This window comes from Harmonia axyridis, chromosome 4 (assembly GCF_914767665.1).
Source record: "Harmonia axyridis chromosome 4, icHarAxyr1.1, whole genome shotgun sequence".
NCBI classification, from domain to species: Eukaryota; Metazoa; Arthropoda; class Insecta; order Coleoptera; family Coccinellidae; genus Harmonia; species Harmonia axyridis.
The window spans coordinates 9,468,229-9,488,354 of record NC_059504.1 but is presented as its reverse complement, the minus strand read 5'-3'; the positions used below and the strand labels follow the sequence as shown (position 1 = coordinate 9,488,354).

General features: G+C 35.2%; 1 protein-coding gene across 8 annotated transcripts in view; it reads right to left on the bottom strand.

Moving 5' to 3' along the window:
- Window positions 1–20,126, bottom strand: part of LOC123679232 (neural-cadherin) — a 473,272-nt gene that overhangs the window by 15,617 nt on the left and 437,529 nt on the right. For all 8 annotated transcript variants that reach the window (XM_045616696.1, XM_045616701.1, XM_045616693.1 and 5 more), the window contains one exon: window positions 14,957–15,094. In XM_045616696.1, the coding sequence (XP_045472652.1) occupies window positions 14,957–15,094 (138 nt within the window). The remainder of the gene's footprint in view (window positions 1–14,956; window positions 15,095–20,126) is intronic.

The window sequence follows — 20,126 nt, the reverse complement described above, 5'->3', positions numbered from 1 at the left end:
AAATTCAGAAAAAGGCACAGAAATTGGGGTAAATGGGCCGGAAACGAGAATCTCTAGATCCCTGGGAAGTGAGCCTTCTATCATGCAAACCCAGGCACTAGCTGTCTACACTTGCGCCCAAAAGTGTCTCAAAAGAAACCTTAAAGGGGTGCTGACTAGTCTAAGAATCACTCATATGGGAATGTGAGTTCTGGATACTCCTGAAGTGATAGCCTCCTAAAAATGTCGTCGGTTTTGTTAACAGCATCGACGGCCTCCCTGGGTTTGTATGAATAGGTAGGGTTGAGAACAAAAGATCAATTTGGTTGCAGTTCCTGGCAGGCTAACACAGCAGTACCGACCCGATTCAGTTAAATATTAATAATAATAGAAGCACCTATTATATATAGCCTACCAAACTTTGACCTAGAAGTTAGAGCAGCAACTCACCGAAGTTATATTGGCGATTTTGAATTTGACAATGCAAAATGAATATACTATTAACTTCAACCAATGGCCCTAGGAATCAATAATTAATTAAGCACAGAACATATTGCAGACAATATAATAGTAGAAAAGCAAGAAAGAAATTGCTTCTAGGTTTAATAAAAACACCACTAGAGAAAAATCTTGAAACCCGAATGGAAGAAAAACATAGAAATATTAAAAACAATAAACACCTTATATTCATCAAAGCAGGTCTCAAGGAAAGCAAAAATCCGCTAGGATTATCAAAATCTTGATAAACGCGAGAAACTAACAAAAGAAACAAATACCTCTAATATTTCAATGACTCCTCAGATGAAAAGTCATATGTATGCAAATGTCCCTCATTCAGTTATATACAGAAAGTTGCCACGAAACAAATGAATATGCATGACAGTTTTTTTAAATTTGGAGGTAGCCAAACAGCTTTCAGAGCGTTTCGGCAATTGGGGCAGAGTTTGCGGTGTATAAATGCAAAACTACTTTCGAACGAGTTTCGTTAATAAAGCGTTATTCTGTTTCTATTAACTCCGTCGAAGTTAAAGCGACCTCTGGCGTGAGAGCGATCTGGGAATTCGGAAAGTTTCCGCTGACAGAGAGCAGGAACAAATATCTTCAAAGGATCATTGTCAATGAGTCCTGGAGTTGGCCGAGGGTTGGGAATGGAACTGCAAGGACATGAAAGGTCTGAAGTAATCAGGACGGAATAGTCTGGAGAAGATGTGTTTGATTAAATATGTGAATTCGTATTGTGTTCAATATAACTTTTCAACCCAACATTGAATATTAATAATGATGAAATTCGGCATGTACATATGGGTCAGTATTACAAACTGAATTTTGACCTAGTCGTATCTGTTGTTACGGTAATTCAGATATTCTGCATGAATTTCATTCTATTCTGGTGACACAATCAATATTAAACTTTAAATCATACTATACTATAAATCTTAAATACATCTACACGCATTTGAACTTGTTCAGATTGACCTAAAGGCCTTTGTTTGAATTTCACATGAATTTTTCATGGTTCTAACGCTGAATCAACTCAACTTTTGCACGAAACTTGAACTAATAGATTTTTTTTCTCGATATTCTTCTTGAATTTCCTCTTTTTCTAACTTGAAATTTTATATCCTATTTTATCCTATTTCCCAGATTCTAGAACTGCTAGATTGAAATCACGCAAACCTTTATGGACTAACACCTTCCTTGAATTCAATGAAAGCGACAAGGAAATTTGGCGTTCGGGATGGACTTCTTCTAACGTTTTCAACGAAAGTCTTATTGTTGATCCCTCAGAAAAAGTTCTAGGTTTCAATCTTCCTAGGAAAATTTGGTGTATTTTGAATAGACTTAGAACTGGTCATGGTCGTTGTAATAGTACCCTCTTCAAATGGCGTTCTATTGATAGCCCACTATGTGAGTGTGGTGTAGAAGAGACCATTGACCACTTGGTGAATGATTGTCCGATTTATAAATTTCATGATGGTTTCCAAGCTATCCATTCAGTTTCAGATTCTTTTTTAGAATGGGTAGTTAACTTCAAATCGATATAATGAAAACTAATATTTAGTACTCCTTTCTGCTTCTTTTTTTTTTGTTTTAGGATCCAATTGGAAATTATAGAGTCGTCAACCGAAAAGAGAGGATAAAGGAAATTTTGTTTTGGTTGAAGAGGAAGTCCTTCAATATAAATTATGTCAGCTTATTCTGTAAACGTTTAGACAAACCAGTCACTACACCGATACGGGGAGACAGAGTTTTTGCTGAGGTTTTTATCTTTTCTCTTGTATCATACGTTGAAATGTATGATGCCCCGTTACATTTCCTCTGCTAATACTGAGATTCATCGACACATATGCTTGATTGTTTGAAATTAATATTTTGTATTGCTCTTTCTCAAAAGAATATATATATATATATATATATATATATATATCACACGAAAGTGTGAAGCAAAAAAAAAAAAAAAAAAAAAAAATATATATATATATATATATATATATATATATATATATATTCTGAATATGAATGTAGTGTTTTTTCTTTTTTGTGCATTATCGTACGGATATAATTGATTCGTCATCAATGAGTCAAAAATCAACATTTGAGATCATACGCGGCCCAAAATTTAGAGCTATATTTGGGGAACGAGCGCTAAAAAATTAGAACAACAATTTTTGTCGTGGTGTGAGAAACAGGAGTTATTTATCTTGAATTTGAAATCAAATTTTTAATATTTGAATATTCATTATATTAATAATCATCGATCTACCTAGCTGTCAGATCTGCATAGTAAATAGTGTTATTGTTATCACCAACATCAATACAAAACAGAAACAATGGCGAAGAACAGGAAACCTATCGATGTTTCTAATATGAGATTGTAGATATCCTTGTGGATTCACCTCCAGGAAATTGATTGTATAAGAGTAGAGCAATAGAGAAGAGGATTTCAACTAATCTGTCTCTCTATACGATTTGGAAGGAATTTTGATAGTCCAGGGTATAAAGATGGGATTGCTCCAATACAACTTAAACCGGTCTCAGCAAGATAGGATTCTATTTGTGTGCTATGACGGAAATTCGATACAATATTCCTATTTGCAATTTGGAATGAAATCCATTTATTCAGTAATTGCACGCAGAGTGTCTAACATACGATGGTTTTATTTCAATCCATTCATAGTTGAATTCACATGCAACTTTATTTATTTCAGCTAAATACATCATAATATCAAATACTTTATTTTCAAGAATGCTGTTTGTCAAAATAAATTAAATAATGTCAGAGAAATAGGGAAAAAATATTTCAACATACAGAAAACATAACATACATACATTGAAGATTATAGAAATATAAGTCAGGATGAAATTGATGGAAAAAGAGACTAGATGATAATGATAATAAAAAAGAAAATAATCAAGCCTCCCAATAAAAACAGTAAGTACTGCAGTTATATTCTTGGATATTCATTTGCTTCGAATTTTAGGAAATCAACTCGGTATTCACTTGGTAAAAACTCATTTTAAATCGGAAATAAAATTGGAAATACAACTGTAGTTTTATTCTCGAATGGAATAGCTTCATAAAAGTATAACATATAATGATTCACAGTTATACGTTTTTTTATTCAACGAATATCCTCAGGTGTAAACGGATCAATACTGCATATTATGCCCGAAGGATGATCAAAGAAACCAGTTCCGGCCATCCTGAGGATTATTAGTGAATGATATTCAGCGCCATCTGAATTATGCGCCGTTGCCATTTCACAGAAAAATCGTTTTCTTATGAATAATCAACGTTCAATTTTCAAGGGTTAGTAAACAAGAATTGGACCCCTTTGGGCTGTAGATTTTCAATCCCAAATCAAATTAGCTCGATCAATATTCATAAGAAACTCAGATCGATACCGAAGCAGTAAAATTACTCTTGCAGATATACAAAAGAAGTGAAATTAATTACAATTCGTGAATGACCTTCAACAATGGCAAACCTTTCACGTAGAGAGGATATAAAAACGAAATTTCAGCCCGAAAAATTCTTTTTTTTCGTTCGTACAGCCCAGTTCCAAATTTACGTTCATAAGAAGGTACTAAAATTTTTACGGGAAGTCTGAAATAGCGGGCCCTATGAAAAAGTTCGGAGAAGAATAAGTTAGATAGGGGTGAACGAGTTCAAAGGGACGGCTGACTGGCTTTCAGAAGAAACAATGTTGAATGGAGTTATTGTTGGAAGTTTTTGTCGATTGTTCGAGCTCAGGGAGAAACTTGAGGATGATAATTGATGAGCGGATTCATTTTTGAGCGCAGACCGATCGCTTCATAATTTCGTCACAATGTCTGCAAGTTTAGAATTTTGAGTCGGGTATGGTCTTTGAAGAGAAGGTTTGAGTCACTGATGACGAATCCTTACTCAAATTAAATTATTATTATTATTAGATTAAGTATTATTATTAGATTAAATTACACACACATCTTTCCACAAAGTCTACAAATGCTATAGTACACAGGATTGAAAAGATATTCCCGTCTTAATTTCAATATCTCAATACAATAACTCTTGACTGACCGTTAACTGCCTCTTGTCTCATTTTATATCATGGTTATTCAATTTTATTCCCTTACAACTGGGCCACACCTTTAGCGCCTCTACAGTATCAGGGGAAGTGAAGTGTGTTTTTTTTAGAGCTATAGAACTTTAAATTGCAATAAAACAACGATGGATATTCGATTGACATGGATTTTATTTATCCATGTAGTCCAATCTGGACGTCCAATTTTCGATGACTTTTTACAACATTTGTTGCCGTATATCGGCAATAACACGGCGAATGTTTTCTTCCAAATGGTCAAGGGTTTGTGACTTATCCGCATAGACCAATGACTTTACATAGCCCCACAGAAAGTAGTCTAGCGGTGTTAAATCACAAGATCTTGGAGGCCAATTCACAGGTCCAAAACGTGAAATTAGGCGGTCACCAAACGTGTCTTTCAATAAATCGATTGTTGCACGAGCTGTGTGACATGTTGCGCCGTCTTGTTGGAACCACAGCTCCTGGACATCATGGTTGTTCAATTCAGGAATGAAAAAGTTAGTAATCATGGCTCTATACCGATCACCATTGACTGTAACGTTCTGGCTATCATCGTTTTTGAAGAAGTACGGACCAATGATTCCACCAGCCTATAAAGCGCACCAAACAGTCAGTTTTTCTGGATGTAACAGTGTTTCGACATACAGTTGAGGATTAGCTTCACTCCAAATGCGGCAGTTTTGTATGTTGACGTAGCCATTCAACCTGAAGTGCGCTTCATCGCTGAACAAAATAAAATGTACGTAGTGCGCGATACGTATTCCGCATAGAACCATTATTTTCGAAATGAAATTGCACTATTTGCAAGAGTTGTTCAGACATGAGTCTATTCACGATGAATTGCCAAATCAAACTGAGAATAAATCACTTGACAGCTGTTGAATCGGTCTCCATCTTGAACAGTAATGCCAACTTAAAGTTGTATACCTCGAAAAAAAACACCCGTTACTGAGTATCACCCTTAACCCATAAAGTTTTGGACGGAACGCCCACAAAATAATTCGTGGTTCCTAGAAATTTAGGTGGATTTTCGCAATGGAATATTCTCGAACCGAGGGTGTTTTGCATTTGTTATTTTTATGGTAGACATGTAGTCCCCATCATGTTCGTTTTCAAGCGTTCTCAAACTTCAGTAATTCTCTTGAGATTCACAACAGAAATTTGGTTTCATTGTGAATCAATTGAAAACGAAATGCCTTAGACACATTCAAGAACGAATAAGACATCTCTTAACAGTTCAGTACAACCGATATTGGTTCACTGTAAAACTATTCAAAAAGTAAACCCCCATCTTGTATTAATTTTAAGTTGTTTTTCACAAATAATTTAGACAATATCAATTTTTCTGACGTACCTTTATGTTTTATTCATATGTAAAAACCCTTCGAGGAGTATAACATAGAACTAAATTAAATAAATACAAGTTATTCAAGGTGCTTTATCATTTTTATGTCATGCTATACAAAAGATATATATTCCGCATAATGTTTCAAACATAACATTATCATTACATATGGAGCTATCAATATCAAACATAACATGAAGAAGAAAACAGAATTCAAGTCTCCAAGCCTGCCTTAATTCGAGGAGACTAGTCGACTATAAATTAATGATCAGTTCAACCAATAGATCATACTGTCTTGAAAGACAAGTTGGTGCAATTTGCCATTCAAGAGGACTAAGGGTCGGTTTCTACATACATCAGATATCCATTATAGCAGATTGAACAGAACATTATGTACGAGAATTTAACAGTGGAGCGTCTAATATAGGTATCCTCTAATCCATAAACACATGCCTGGGGTAATATACATTATCTAGTAATTATAATTAAGGTTTAACGGACGAAGAGACATCAATCTAGTTTGAAATAATAAATGGTATAACTTATTTTATCCGTGAACTTCGAGTGAACACAAAATTGCAGTAAAATATGACGGATAGATTTTGAAACATTCAAGAAAAATGCAATTTTCACTGCATTTTGCTACTATTTTTAATTGATTTTAAATTTCCTACGGAACAAGCGCGAAGAACATACAAAACCCCCCCTTTCCTATCAACTATCAAATTGTTGAATGTAACATGACAATTTTTTGTGTGTGGAATCTTCACACCTAAAGAAAATTCAAAATGACTAAAACTGTACAAATTGAATAAACGGTCCGAATCCTTACTAGAACAACCGTTACGTTTAGTTAGTTTGTAGTTTCTCAATTGCAATTTTTGTGAAATAGATATACAAGTGGTGAGTTTGTAAATTCAGTAATTTTGTTGAACTAAAAGGCACTGAAGAGAAATAATTGTATTATTAAATACAAATATTCCGAAACGTATGTCTGTCTTTATGTGAATTTAGTTATTCAATTTGTTAACTGTTTACTCAATTTGTACAGTTTTAGTCATTTTGAATTTTCTTTTGGTTTATTATTAAATTTGTCATTTTTAGAATTGAAATATATTTCAAGACAAATATATACTGAATATATCATACATATATATTATTGTGAAGGATTAGACACAAAGTTGTCAAATTATTTGATATATATTGAAAATCCTTTATCAAGAAGACTCATTAAACTTTTATAATATTGTTCATTTCTTGAGGAACTTCGGGGGACCAAGACTTTCGTCGATGTGTTTAGGTCACTGCAGTAAAAATATCCGAAAAGTAATCAATTTTTGTACAGAATTTATGCACCTAGAACTTCTCGATGCTGCAACACAAATACTCGTAATTTATAACCTAAAAAACTGCAGCAGAGACGAGAGCAGAACCATCTGTTTCATTCGGATATATCTCGAATTTAATTTCAACAGACTGCTGGGTAAACAGCACCTTTCTGTACACTGCACAAAATGAACCGTAGTAATATTCGAGAATATACGGATGTTATATATTACGATGTAATGAGATCCGTATGTTGAGGAGACAAGGCGACTTGATGAAGGTCCATTTATCAGGCAGAATGCCTTTGGCAAGGAAACGTCCTACATTATTTTGCGATTTAGTCCGTATTCGCAGTAGTGATTTTCTACTTTTCAGGTCGAATCAGCAAATGAGCCCCGGAATGAGGAAGAGTAAGAGGCTGCGAATTGAAGGGAAGGGAGAATTTATACGGAAAATCATTTCGTATATGTGCGAAATTATGCAAATATGAAAGGGAATTGTCTCCTCAATTTTTTTTTGGTAATTTTGGAGGTGTTTCGATCTTTCACTTTTAGTAATCAACGTTCTGGCATTCGTGGCATATCTTTTATACCACTTTGATAAAGAATAATGGTTCTTAGATGATGGATTTTGGTCGGAGAACGAAGTTGAAGAAATCATCGATATAACAGACCTTAATACGTACCTGAATCATGTGTTATAACTGTGTGGGTGTAGTAATTTCTCTAGGAAATTGATAATAGAAGAGATAATTTTATAACAATCGAAAGCTCGTTACTTGGTAACACATTGTTCGATTCGAAAAAGTTTAAACTAACTCTGGCAACATGAGGTCGGGCATTATCTTGCTGAAATATTGGATTCTCGAGCCGGTTAAGGTAAGGGAGAACATTATGGCTCCACTATTCCTTGAAGGTAATGCAGAGCTGTCATGTTACCTTGATTAAAGACCGAAGGTGACCTACTTGCATGTGCAATAGCACCCCATACCATAACGCTAACTGTCCGTTGTACAGGACGCTCAACATTAAACTGAGGTTCACGTCTTTCCCCCCGATGTCGTCTAATTCTTTTTCGGGCATTATGTGCACCCAAGGAGAATCGATATTCATTAGAAAAGACGACCTGATGCCATTCCACATTCCAATGTTAACGTTCTCTGCACCATTGAAATCGTTGCCGGCGATGCTAAACCGTCAGAGGTAACATTAGATGGGGTCGATAATGCTGCAGTCCAAAAGACCTTATCCGGCGGTAAAGCGTTCGGATAGTTACAGGATGGCCTTGTTCTGCTAATCACTCATCAGTCAAAGATCGAGTTGTCGTAAATCGGTTCCTAATGGTCATAAGTCTTAGACGTCGATCATGATCTTCATTTGTGCCCCTTCGACGTCCGTTGTCTACTCTTCTTCCATTTTGGGCGTTATCAAACCACGCTTGACAACATCTCATATCAGTAGTTGGATTTTGTTCGTAGGGTTAGCTATTTCTCGAAATGACAACCCCACCTCCCAATAATTCGACCTCTTTCAAATTCGCTTAGCTGGCGATAAATTACGCGTACACGTGCTCTAGGCATTTTAACAACAACTAAACATCGACTTTGGATCTCCTCGAACAGCTGGTTTGTTGTTAAATTTAAAAAAACTTGCGAAAACGACTACAATATTTAAGTTACAAAAATTGTTTACATGAAAAAACCTTAAACCTTACAAATGTAAACAGTTCCTTCCAGGTGTTAGTCTATTTATTAACTGATAGCTTTTTCTAATCTAGAACATCGAATCAATGAATTTATATGAGAATTTACATTAGTTGACATTGATGATGATAAATAGTTTTAAATCAGTCGATGCTTTCAACTATCAAAAAAAAATCATCCGATAGGAAAATTTGAAAAAACTTCATAAACTACTAATAATAAGCGAAATATGATCGAATAAAAATACCTCTTCAACAAAAAATGAACGAGCACTAATATTCGAATCGAATTCAGTCTTTCAGAACACTGGCATCCTGGAAACGCGTTAACAACGCCCCGCACGATTTTCCCGGGTTTTTCCGGATGAAAATTCGACAACAATGAGTAACGACGAACGGTCCGCGTCGAGATAGGTATCGGGAAAAAATTGAATTACGATTACGGGACGTGGCCGAAAGACCGACGAGATAAAAAAAGAAGGGAAAAATGGAAGAAAACGTAGACAATGGCCGTAAACATATTCAGGAGAGGCGAGGGCTTCCATTTCCCGATACCGTGCCGGGGAAAACGGGACATAATAACCGATAGAATTTTCCGATATTCGCGGTAGATGCGTGATTTTTACCAAATTTGAATAAATGGCCCCGGTACGGTATCCCAGGGGAGCCGTCCATTCCCGTTGACCGTCGGCGGCGTTGCCGGCTTAGGCAGCGGGTTGGGTCTGCAGATGGAACGCTATTATTTATACATGCTATTCATTCCTGGTTTACTGGGTTTAATACCGGGAATGGAGTAAACCTGGTGGGGAGCAGGGAATATTGGGGTTACGTTTGTTACGATCCTTATATAGTGTGTACCTGTTGATATAACGTGAGGTATTTTGGTACGGGAAGGATTTTATTTTGGTGAAACATTTTCAGTCAGGTTTTCTTACTCTATTGGAATCAGTGATACATACTAATTCATAAGTTGTAACACAAGAATCTGACTTGTACGTTTATTTAATTTTGATATTAAAATTCCCTCTGTAACCATTTGAGACGAATCTTGTGAATGGTTATTTGACTTGAAAATATTTCCTGATTGAAGCTGTTCCAATACGACTTAACAGAAGTCAAGAAGTTTACCAATAAGTTTGGTATCATCTTATCTGTGCGTTTGTCAAATCGACCAATTGAGCTAAACGCTGTCAGGACTGAGAAAAAAGCCATCGCTTTTAGTTTTCTTGAAGAGCTGTTCTGTAGTTATTGTCTGTACATCCTGAGGTAGCTTGTTATATGTCCTTGGAGCAAGAAACACGAAGGATCTTGACCAATAGTTTTTCGCATTTTTGGTACTTTATAAAATAACTTCCGTGTTCCGTAGCTGTGAAACACTAGATCTTGGTTACTTTTGGTTTTGAAATAGTACTGAAGAATACGAGCACAGTACAGCTGTCTGGGATCGAGCAGTTCAGATTCTTCATAGAGATCATCTAACGGGTAGGTAGAATATTTTCTCATTAGTATCCTGAGAAATATACTTTGGATCAGTTCGATTTTTTTCATGTGAACATTAGTGGTACTCCCCCAGACCAAAATTCCATACGGAAGCAAAGACTGAACGATTGCCATGTATAAAACTTTCTGCTGCTTGGTGTCACAAAACCAAGAGCACAATCGATAAAAAGGTAGCAAGCTTCCAAGTTTCTTCGTTAATGCATCGATGTGGTAATTCCATTTTAATTTTACCTACAGTATTAAAAAAAAACAATGAAATAATCCAACTGATATTTTCTACTTCATCCTAATTCATGAGGGTGTAAAAACAACTATGTTTTCATTTGTAATCACAACATAATCAATTGATAAATCTAATCTTTCAATAAGTGTAAATATACTAACGGGGTTGTCATTTTGAGAAATCTAACCGTACGAACAGAAATCCAACTACTGTAATGAGATGTTGTCAAGATTGGTTTGATAACGCCCAAAATGGAAGAAGAGTAGGCACCGGACGTCGAAGGGGCACAAATGAAGTTCAAGCTCGACGTCTAAGACTTATGGCCATCAGAGACCGATTTACGACAAATCGATCTTTGGCTGATAAGTGGTGAGGAGAACAAGGCCATCCTTAAATGTCCGAACGGTTTACCGCCGGATAAGGTCTTTTGGACTGCAGCATTAACGACCCCATTTTGTGTTACCTCTGACGGTTGAGCATCGCCGGCAACGATTACAATAGTGCAGAGAACGTTAACATTGGAATGTGGAATGGCATCAGGTCGTCTTTTCTAATGAATCTCGATTCTCTTGGGTGCACATGATGGCCGACAAAGAATAAGACGACGTCGGGGGGATAGAAGTGAACCTCAATTTGATGTTGAGCGTCATGTACACCGGACAGTAGGCGTTATGGTATGGGGTACTATTAAACATGCAAGTAGGTCACCTTTAGTCTTCATTCGAGTTAACATGACAGCGCTGCGTTAACTTCAAGAAATAGTGGAGACATATGTTCTCTCTTACCATAACCGGCTCGAGAATCCAATATTTCAGCAAGATAATGCCCGATCTCTTGTTGCCAGAGTTAGTTTGAATATTTTCGAAGCGACCCATGTGGATATTTTGCCATGACCGCCCAGATCCCTCGATCATTCGCCGATAGAGCATGTTTGAGACATCATGTAGAAGACTCGGAAATTTACCCCAGCTATCACGGACTTTGGCGGTTCTGAGACATGAAGTACAGGTAGCTTGGTATAGTATTCCTCAAGATACCAATATACCATATTATTCCATCAATGCCGAAACGTGTTGAAGTGTGAAGACGGTGGACAAATACATCATTAGCAAATTAAAAAATTGTAGACTCTTCATTTTTTTGTACAAATTTCAATAATTTACTCCTTGCTATGTTTTACCAAAAAAAAATTTAATTTGAACAGCCCCTTCTGAGTGTTGAAATTTATTTTTGTAGTATGAAAAGATTGTAGTATTGATGAAATACAAAATGGATTCCCAGCCTGCTAATTTCCAGATCCCGCGATGGATCAATAAACACTGGAAATTAAAAAAAAAAAAAAACGAACGGGTTCCAACGCAGCATCCGATTCGGCAATTGATCAAGAAAAGATGGAGTTAATCTGGCTTTCAAACCCAGAGGAGAGAGTGCCGGCAGAATAATGAAAAATTGCGCCTTATTGAATTGCCTATAACGGTGAAGGAGTGGAGTTGAAGCAAGAGAATCCTAATTGAATTATCTCCGAAATTTTCCAATTACAATTCACCCTCCAAGAAGCAGGAAACTCGTTCTTCTTCAACTGCGTTCGATGATTTATCCGGAGAAACTTAATATTTATTCGGCTGAATGATACGTTTCTCTTTGGAATTTATTCGGATAATAATATTATTACACTGAGAAAAATCCATATTTTTTTATAAATAAAGCACTTATTTGGAGGATATTCATTCACAACTATTACAGCGGATTTATATTTGATATATTCATTAATAGTGGAATTATGCATTCAAAAAAGTTTATTAATAGAGAATAAAATATTAGTTTACAAGGTATTTGAGAATATTTAATATATTTTGGAGATAAATAATTTATATGAAATTACGTTATCCCCACAAATACCATAGATTTTCAACTGGTAGTTAACGAAAATTTGCTATTCATGAATAAACTCTTACAAGAATTCAATAATTTATTCACTCAGAATATAAGATTTATTAATAATTAACAAACTAACATAATTCTAACGATCCTATCTGTGGAAAAGTTTAAGGGCACATCCCTCAAAGAGAAACGCATCTTCTTGAAGGATCTGTCCTTGAACTTTTCCTTTGATTTGAATTTTCTTTTTAAACATAAAATCTGTGTTACTATGGGCTTATTGAACGCCGCTTAGCACATCTGTACTGAATTTTGGGTTCAGATCGTATGTACCTGCTTAGTTATTAAGTGATGTTGGCAGAACAGTGGCTAGAGTGAACAGATGCAATCAAGATGACTAGGGTTCGAACCCGGATATCCTCATTCTGAACTCTAAAAAATTAACTAGTTTCGCAAACGGTTCTTCTCAGATCCTAACAATCGGATGATAGAAACAACCAAAATAATTATCTAAGAAATACGTTTACCATTACTGAATTGAAATATTATTTTTATTCAGCCTGAATACATATTACATATACATAAGGTTTATTAATTATTATTCAATGATATATTAACCGCAGTCCGCAACTATATTTATTTCCTTCAAATCTTCAGCATTATTGATTTAAGTTATGCGTAAATAAATGAATTGCAATAATGAAAGATGATTATTGGTGGGATTTCAAATAAATTATTTATTTCCATGAAACTAATATTTGTTTGTCCATATATCCAATAAATGATTCATTAACTATAATGTATTTCCGATAATATCAAATAAACACTTTTCTCAGTGTATGATGAAAAAAAACGTTATTCTTTTTGTGAAGACGAAATTTTTTGAAGCATTCCAAACAGACTGAATAGAACTTCGAATCCTCATCAAATCACATCAGAATATATCTCAAACAAATTCAATTATATTTTTGCGTCATAAAAAAATTCATAATACAGATAATAACTCACTTTCCCACTCGACTGATCACCTGAAAATAATATGAGAATTCGTGCGAAATCCCACCTCAGGGACGAAAACAAAATGGCAATATGCCCTGGGCAAATTGAAGTGGCATTCTCCCCAGCAGATATCAAAATATATGGCACTGTGAAATTCAGAACGAAGTAAATATCTCCCTTAAATTTACCTGTTTCATGCAATGAATGAATATTCTACGAAATATCTCATTTAGGATTACTCCTGTTACAGATCGAATCAACAAGTGACTGAAGAATTAATATCTACAGAACAAATTGGACTTAATTGAACAGGATGGATCGCAAATTCAAGTTTGAATTAAGAAATAAATTCTTACTGATAAATGAAAAGAACTTCTTCGTTCAACATTGAGTATACATTGATGAATAAAAGTTTTTCAACTTCTGGCTATTTTGTATCATCTGATGTGAGATGATTTTGTACATTGAAAACTCATGACAAGATACAAAAAAATATAATTTATTACAGTTTTTGTCCTTGTCATCAACTTTTAATATGATCTAATATTATCAAATCTCGTTTAATTCGCAAATCTTTATCATTTTTCGATATAATCCCAAAGAATATCAAATTTCTTGAAAATATATGTGAAATGTTTTGAAAATTTATAGTTACAAATGTGTAAAATACTACTCACTGATGAAGTATCGTTAGTAAATATCATTCTGGTTATAAATGAAATAAAGCTGGCTATGTTGATTAGCAACATCCGAAACAGATGGGACAAACCAAGAAAAACAAATACTCAACGTCTTAATATTTTCACTTCACTGAATCTAACAGTGTTAACTTAGCTGCTGTAATTATCGAATATAGACGAATGCCAAGAACAAATAAAGTTTATCGTTTCTATGTAGCCAATGAAACATTTTATAGAAATATTAAATGATTGTACTTTCGGTAATTCTATAGCAATGGGCAACTGACAGCTGAGTTCATACTGTCAGATAATCTGAGATAACTGGAAGTGAAAGTAAAGGGCCTCATTCGCGTGAGGGATGAATTGGGAACGTTTTGAACTCAAATTAAAATGAGAAATTGTTGAATTGATATTGAGATAATTGAAGATATAATTGAAATTAAACATTTTAATATTCAATCACGAATTGACGAATTAAACAGTGGAAGTTTTCAGTGAGAGAGAAAATGAATGTTTCCATTCGAACGTATCGCTGAGAGCCCTATATATGAAACCTCACGAGAAATCCAAGAACCAGTTCAGTGATTTAGCAGAAACATTTCTCGCCCAAATAACTGCTGGGATCAATCAGTAGCGTTCCTAACAAACTCCGGTATTCCGTTGAGAGCAAAAAACGTCAGGTATCTAGTCCCGGAAGGAAGCTAAACTGACGTAGATGAGATCTAAAATACCTTACCTTCAGTACAAATATCTCCCCAGTGGTTCTGTTGATGTCAAATTTGCTGTTGGCAGGATTGTCCGGATCGATGCCTTGGCCTGTCAGGAAGTAGACGATGTTGTGAGGCCTGTCTTTATCTCCGTCCGTGGCCATAACCTGTAAATACGTGGAGGGAATTAGATTGGATCTGATGGAGAAAAAAAAAAACGATTTAAGTTCTTGCGGAGAGGAAGAAACATGTCAGCCAATGCATTTCGGAGTGAACTCGGGGAATAAAGAGTCAGAGGAATTCTAGATAACAAGGGAATGACTCATATTGATTTTCAAAAAAAAATTATAATTAATGAAAAATTTTTTCGTGAAATTACAACTAACTGCAGTATCAATATACAACTTGGTGCCAGAAACATTCAAATTCGTTTATGATGAAATTAACGTAACCTTCAGTAAATAGAATTTTTTTTCGAAAAGATTCTAGTGGTCTATTTCTTCAAAATATTGGTAAGGAAATAGTTACATTCTTTATGGGTCTCCTACTGGTCAAAATATGAACTTGATTATGACAGTTAATTAGTTATTCGTACCTCATGACATTAATTTCGATATAATTCAAAATTGAATTAGAGATTGAAATAAAATCGGAAATATACTTGAGAATCAGCAAATAATTTTGTATAATTAAATTTATTGAATTATAATTCAGAAAACAACCAATAAACCAAGCTGCTCAATTTGATTATCAAAAGAAATAGTTCATATCTATCATGCACATGCCAATACAGAAAAAAACGCTACATTTACCCTTCAGTCATCAATACTTGCCTATATTCCTTGTAGAGAAGTCTAGGAAGAAGGTATATTTTGGACAATAGAGTAGTCAGTAGTCAGTATTATCATTAATTTTTAAATTCTTATTTTATTTGGATTTTTTTATTGAAAAATCTAACAGCCGAAATTAAATGGGAAAAAATTCATTGAACTTCATATTAACTGGTATTATCTCGTTTGGTCACAATTCAGAATATTAGAAATACGTGATTACCTCCACTTCAATTCTGAAAATTCTCTGAAATTGAATTGGTTTCAAATCGATATCCATTAATTTAAAAAAAGCCAACGCTTCGACTGTTTCTAAAATTCTAAATTGGTAGTAGTAATTATCTATTACTTTATTCACTGTTCAACGTACGAATGGGAAGACAATTCCAAACAATTGTAATGAACAAAATTAAAAATATCTATCTAGGCATTTCCAACTGAATTCAAAGGATCATCCTCCAGATTTTTTCAAATCAACCCATAACGAACCTTTCAACTCCAGATACTCAAAATTCCAACTGAGCCATCTAGCGGTGAACATTGTACGATTGCTATTATAGTTTCGAGGTTGTGTCCTCTCAGCTTTCAGAGCCTCTTCAAGTTTTCCATCAACGCAGATGCTAACGAATAGAACTTTCGTTTCCGGTAATGCATAATGCAAAGAGTAACTGTAAACAACGATATTCAAGAATACACAGTTTTTACCTCATATTTTTTTTTGCTTCTTGAAATTTGGATTAACTAGACGGCTGTATATATTTTCATTGGAGTAATAACTTGAGTTTTCATTCACTGAATAACTTCATAGAGTTTTTCTAATCTAATGATAAAAGTTTTCCAACATAAGGCAAAAAAGGATACTACTTCTTCTTAGTTTCAAGAATAATAATAAGGTACTAATCAAAATAGAAGATAATATCGTTGTATATTTCTATACAATGAAATACTATTTGAATCAGAATGAAATGTTCTGGCTACCATAAGTTTTTCTGTTAATGTTCCCTTAGAGAACTGGGATAGACAAGTCAATTTGTCTGTATGACATGACTACATGTTGATCAAATTTTAAGATGATATTTTTTATTGCAAACCTTCCTACATAAAACAAACTGTTCTAAGTTCGTAGAGTCTCTTCTGAAGTTGGATTTGGGCTTTTTTCTCATTGGGAATTATTTTCAGCTCATGCTTTTTCATTCATGAATTGTATGAATTAGTATGATCTTCAATTTTCTTAATCATAAATCGAAGAAATTCACGACGGAATTGTTCAGTCATAATATAAATATTATCTCTACAGTCCAACAAAACATTGTCGAACATGTATTTGATGAGATGGACACAATATACCCTCTTAACTTATTAAAACCGCAGATACTCGTATAAAAAGTTGGAAAGCGAAGACATATTGATAAGATGACCTCCATTCTGTGGAAAATAAAGTGGTTGGCTACGAAGTTGAGCAAACCAGTCTGGTCTGGGCTTCGCCAATAACAAATTATGTCTGAGTCTGGACTTAAAGCGTTTCCACACCAACAGATCTTTATTCGAATGAATATTAACATCAGGGAAGTCATAAGAAATCGATATTTTTCATAGGGATTCCCACCTCTGTGTATGCTCCAATGGAATGCCTCCGGAAATGGAATGTTCCTTGCGAAATATTTATGGATATGTTTTGTTCACATAAAGGTGCCATCTTTGTTCGAATCTGCCCCAATGAGAATTTTGAATTCGATTTGTTCGAAATTGATTGCGGGACGTATATTGTGTCAAATGGGATCCTAGGAAAATTGTGATTTGTTTTGTCTTCATTTTTAAACTTTAGAATTCAAGAGATATCACAGGGGTGAAACTATTACCTACTGATATGTTAGTATGTCCTATTGCGAAATTGGTAGAAGGTAGAGAACCAAGAAAAAATCAACATTTCAAACGAGCACAGCATGTTTTTTGATAGGTGCTTAAGACAACTAGCTTTACGAGACTTCACGGCTGCCTCTAGTCATTTTACCGAAAACCCTAGTTGAAGAAATGATTTCATATGAATGCAAAACTCAAAATCTCAACGAATATAACATGAAATAGTTTGTTTCATGGAAAGAAAGAAACCTCTTGTGGCGACAAAGAGCAATTAGACATAATGTCTGTGTCTAGCCTAACTTGTCGTCACAATACTTAATATAAATGTACCTGCATTAGTGTAACAATGGTCTTTCGTGGTACTTGTGCATAAAACTTTCTCATTCATAGGGTTCTCAGAAAGATAAGTGAATATCTTTCCTCTACCCTAATTGGTGTGCAGACACCATGATACCATTTCGCAGGCATACAACTTAGAGAATAAGAAAAGGAAGAAGAAATTCACGGTGCACAATATGATTTTATGTTTGTAACCCAGGTATAACACTGGGAAAAGGGGAGTTCAGTGCAGTTAGTTACGAGGTGATGTTAGTAGAGTGTTCAAGGATGTTTCAAAGTGCTGTACCACAATAAAGTCCTCGTCTATCGTCCATCAGTGTTTTAATAATTCTCACGAAAACGAGATACCCCGAACTCTCAATTCAGCAAATGAAAAACGGGATAATAAGATGTAATCTGACTCGGAGTCAGTTCTATACGAGACGAAAATTGATTTCTGAACTCCCAGTCCACTGGTGAGCGAGGAGATGCATTTCTCCATTCCGTTTTAATTAGAGATTCCTGTTTGTAGCAGTAACCGATGCGTAGTCGTATTAATTAGCAGTAACCTACGAGAGTACAACAGATGAATGCGCCGCGTGCTCTGGTCGCAAAAGTATCCAAATAATAGCTGTGAAGAGAGAAGCTAGTGAGAATCGTTTCAAGGGAGAATTAGTAACATTATTCTCTGGTAGTGGGCTTTTTTGTTGTCGTTTGCATTGTAGCCGACTATTTGAATTTTGTCTGCTCGGAAATACAAATGTACACATAATGTTGGAAAAATGTTTGTTTTACTTGTTGGGGACTAACAGGCCAATTGAAAAGTCCCCGCTCTACCATAGTAAAACACATTTTTTTTGGCGAAATTCGATTTTTTTTATTATTCAACATAATTGCCTTCGAGGGCGATACAGCGATTATAGCGATCTTCCAACTTTTCCATACCATTTTTGTAGTACGATTCGTCTTTAGCTTCAAAATAGTTTCGGCGATTCCTTCTTCATTGGCGCTAAATTAAAATTGGCGCAGTTGGCGAATGAATAATCATTTCATGTTCAAAGTTGAGTAAATAGTCTTAATTAGTGTATTAGTTGTTGCTTAGAACCGGAATAACTTACTTGAATCTTACCTCAGGATCGGAACTGATTTCATATTAGATTTAATTAAATTGTTGTCTTCTGAATCCCTACAACTCTAAATCCTACGTCTACTTTTCGGCTCACTCCCAAAATTCGCGGATCCCATCATACATATATTTCACATTCTGGTTCAGAATTATCGAATTGTGGTCTGACTTAATGGAGTGTTCACCGTAATTAAATTAATAGTGATATTCTGGAGTGAAGTCATAAGATTCCTGTTCTTGTTCCCCGAACCACAAGCTGGCAACGATATCTCCTGCAATTAGTCAGGCTTAATGAAATTTAATATGCAGGTGGAGCTAATCCAATTTCGCGAACAGAATTAGCCTTTCATTAATTGTAATGCGACAAGGTCTTTTGAATGATTACTCCAATTTACATGTACATTAGATTCATATATCATTTCAACCGCATATTCTCACAAAAACTTCAATTTATGAATGTGGATTCTTCCAACCGCTAATTTAATCTTCAGTATCTCATGAGATGTTATTGAAGTTCCGAAGAAAATTCAATGAAATAGGCAAGAAAACAAAGGTCTTTTTAGTTTGGATTCCCGGCCACTCGGAAATTGAAGGGAAAGAAGAGGTCACCATACTTGCCAGAAAAGGAGCACGAACTTCTTTCATTGGCCCGGAACCTTTCTGTGGTAAAGGCAAATGCACACACAAGGAAGAGTTACAGGAGAAGAAAAAAACCGAAAGAGATAAACCCTAGCGGAATCTTCCTGGGTTGGATCCTTCCAAGAAGTTTCTTCGAAACTTTGACACTGCGATACCCAAGAAGTATCTGGATCTTAGCAAGAATATACTTCACCTCCCCATTGGATTCCTCACAGGGCATTATAGCCTTAGGAAACAACTCATGAGGATGGGTCTAGCTGAAAATGACGAACGCAGAATCTTTGGGGAAGAGGAAGAAACTCCGGATCACCTGGTGACAGAATGCCTCGCCATCGCTAGCCACCGTAAAATCTGATTTGGACAACAAAGTTGTGGAAGTGAGGAAGTAACTTCCTTGAAGCCTTCCCAGATACTGCAGTTCATTAA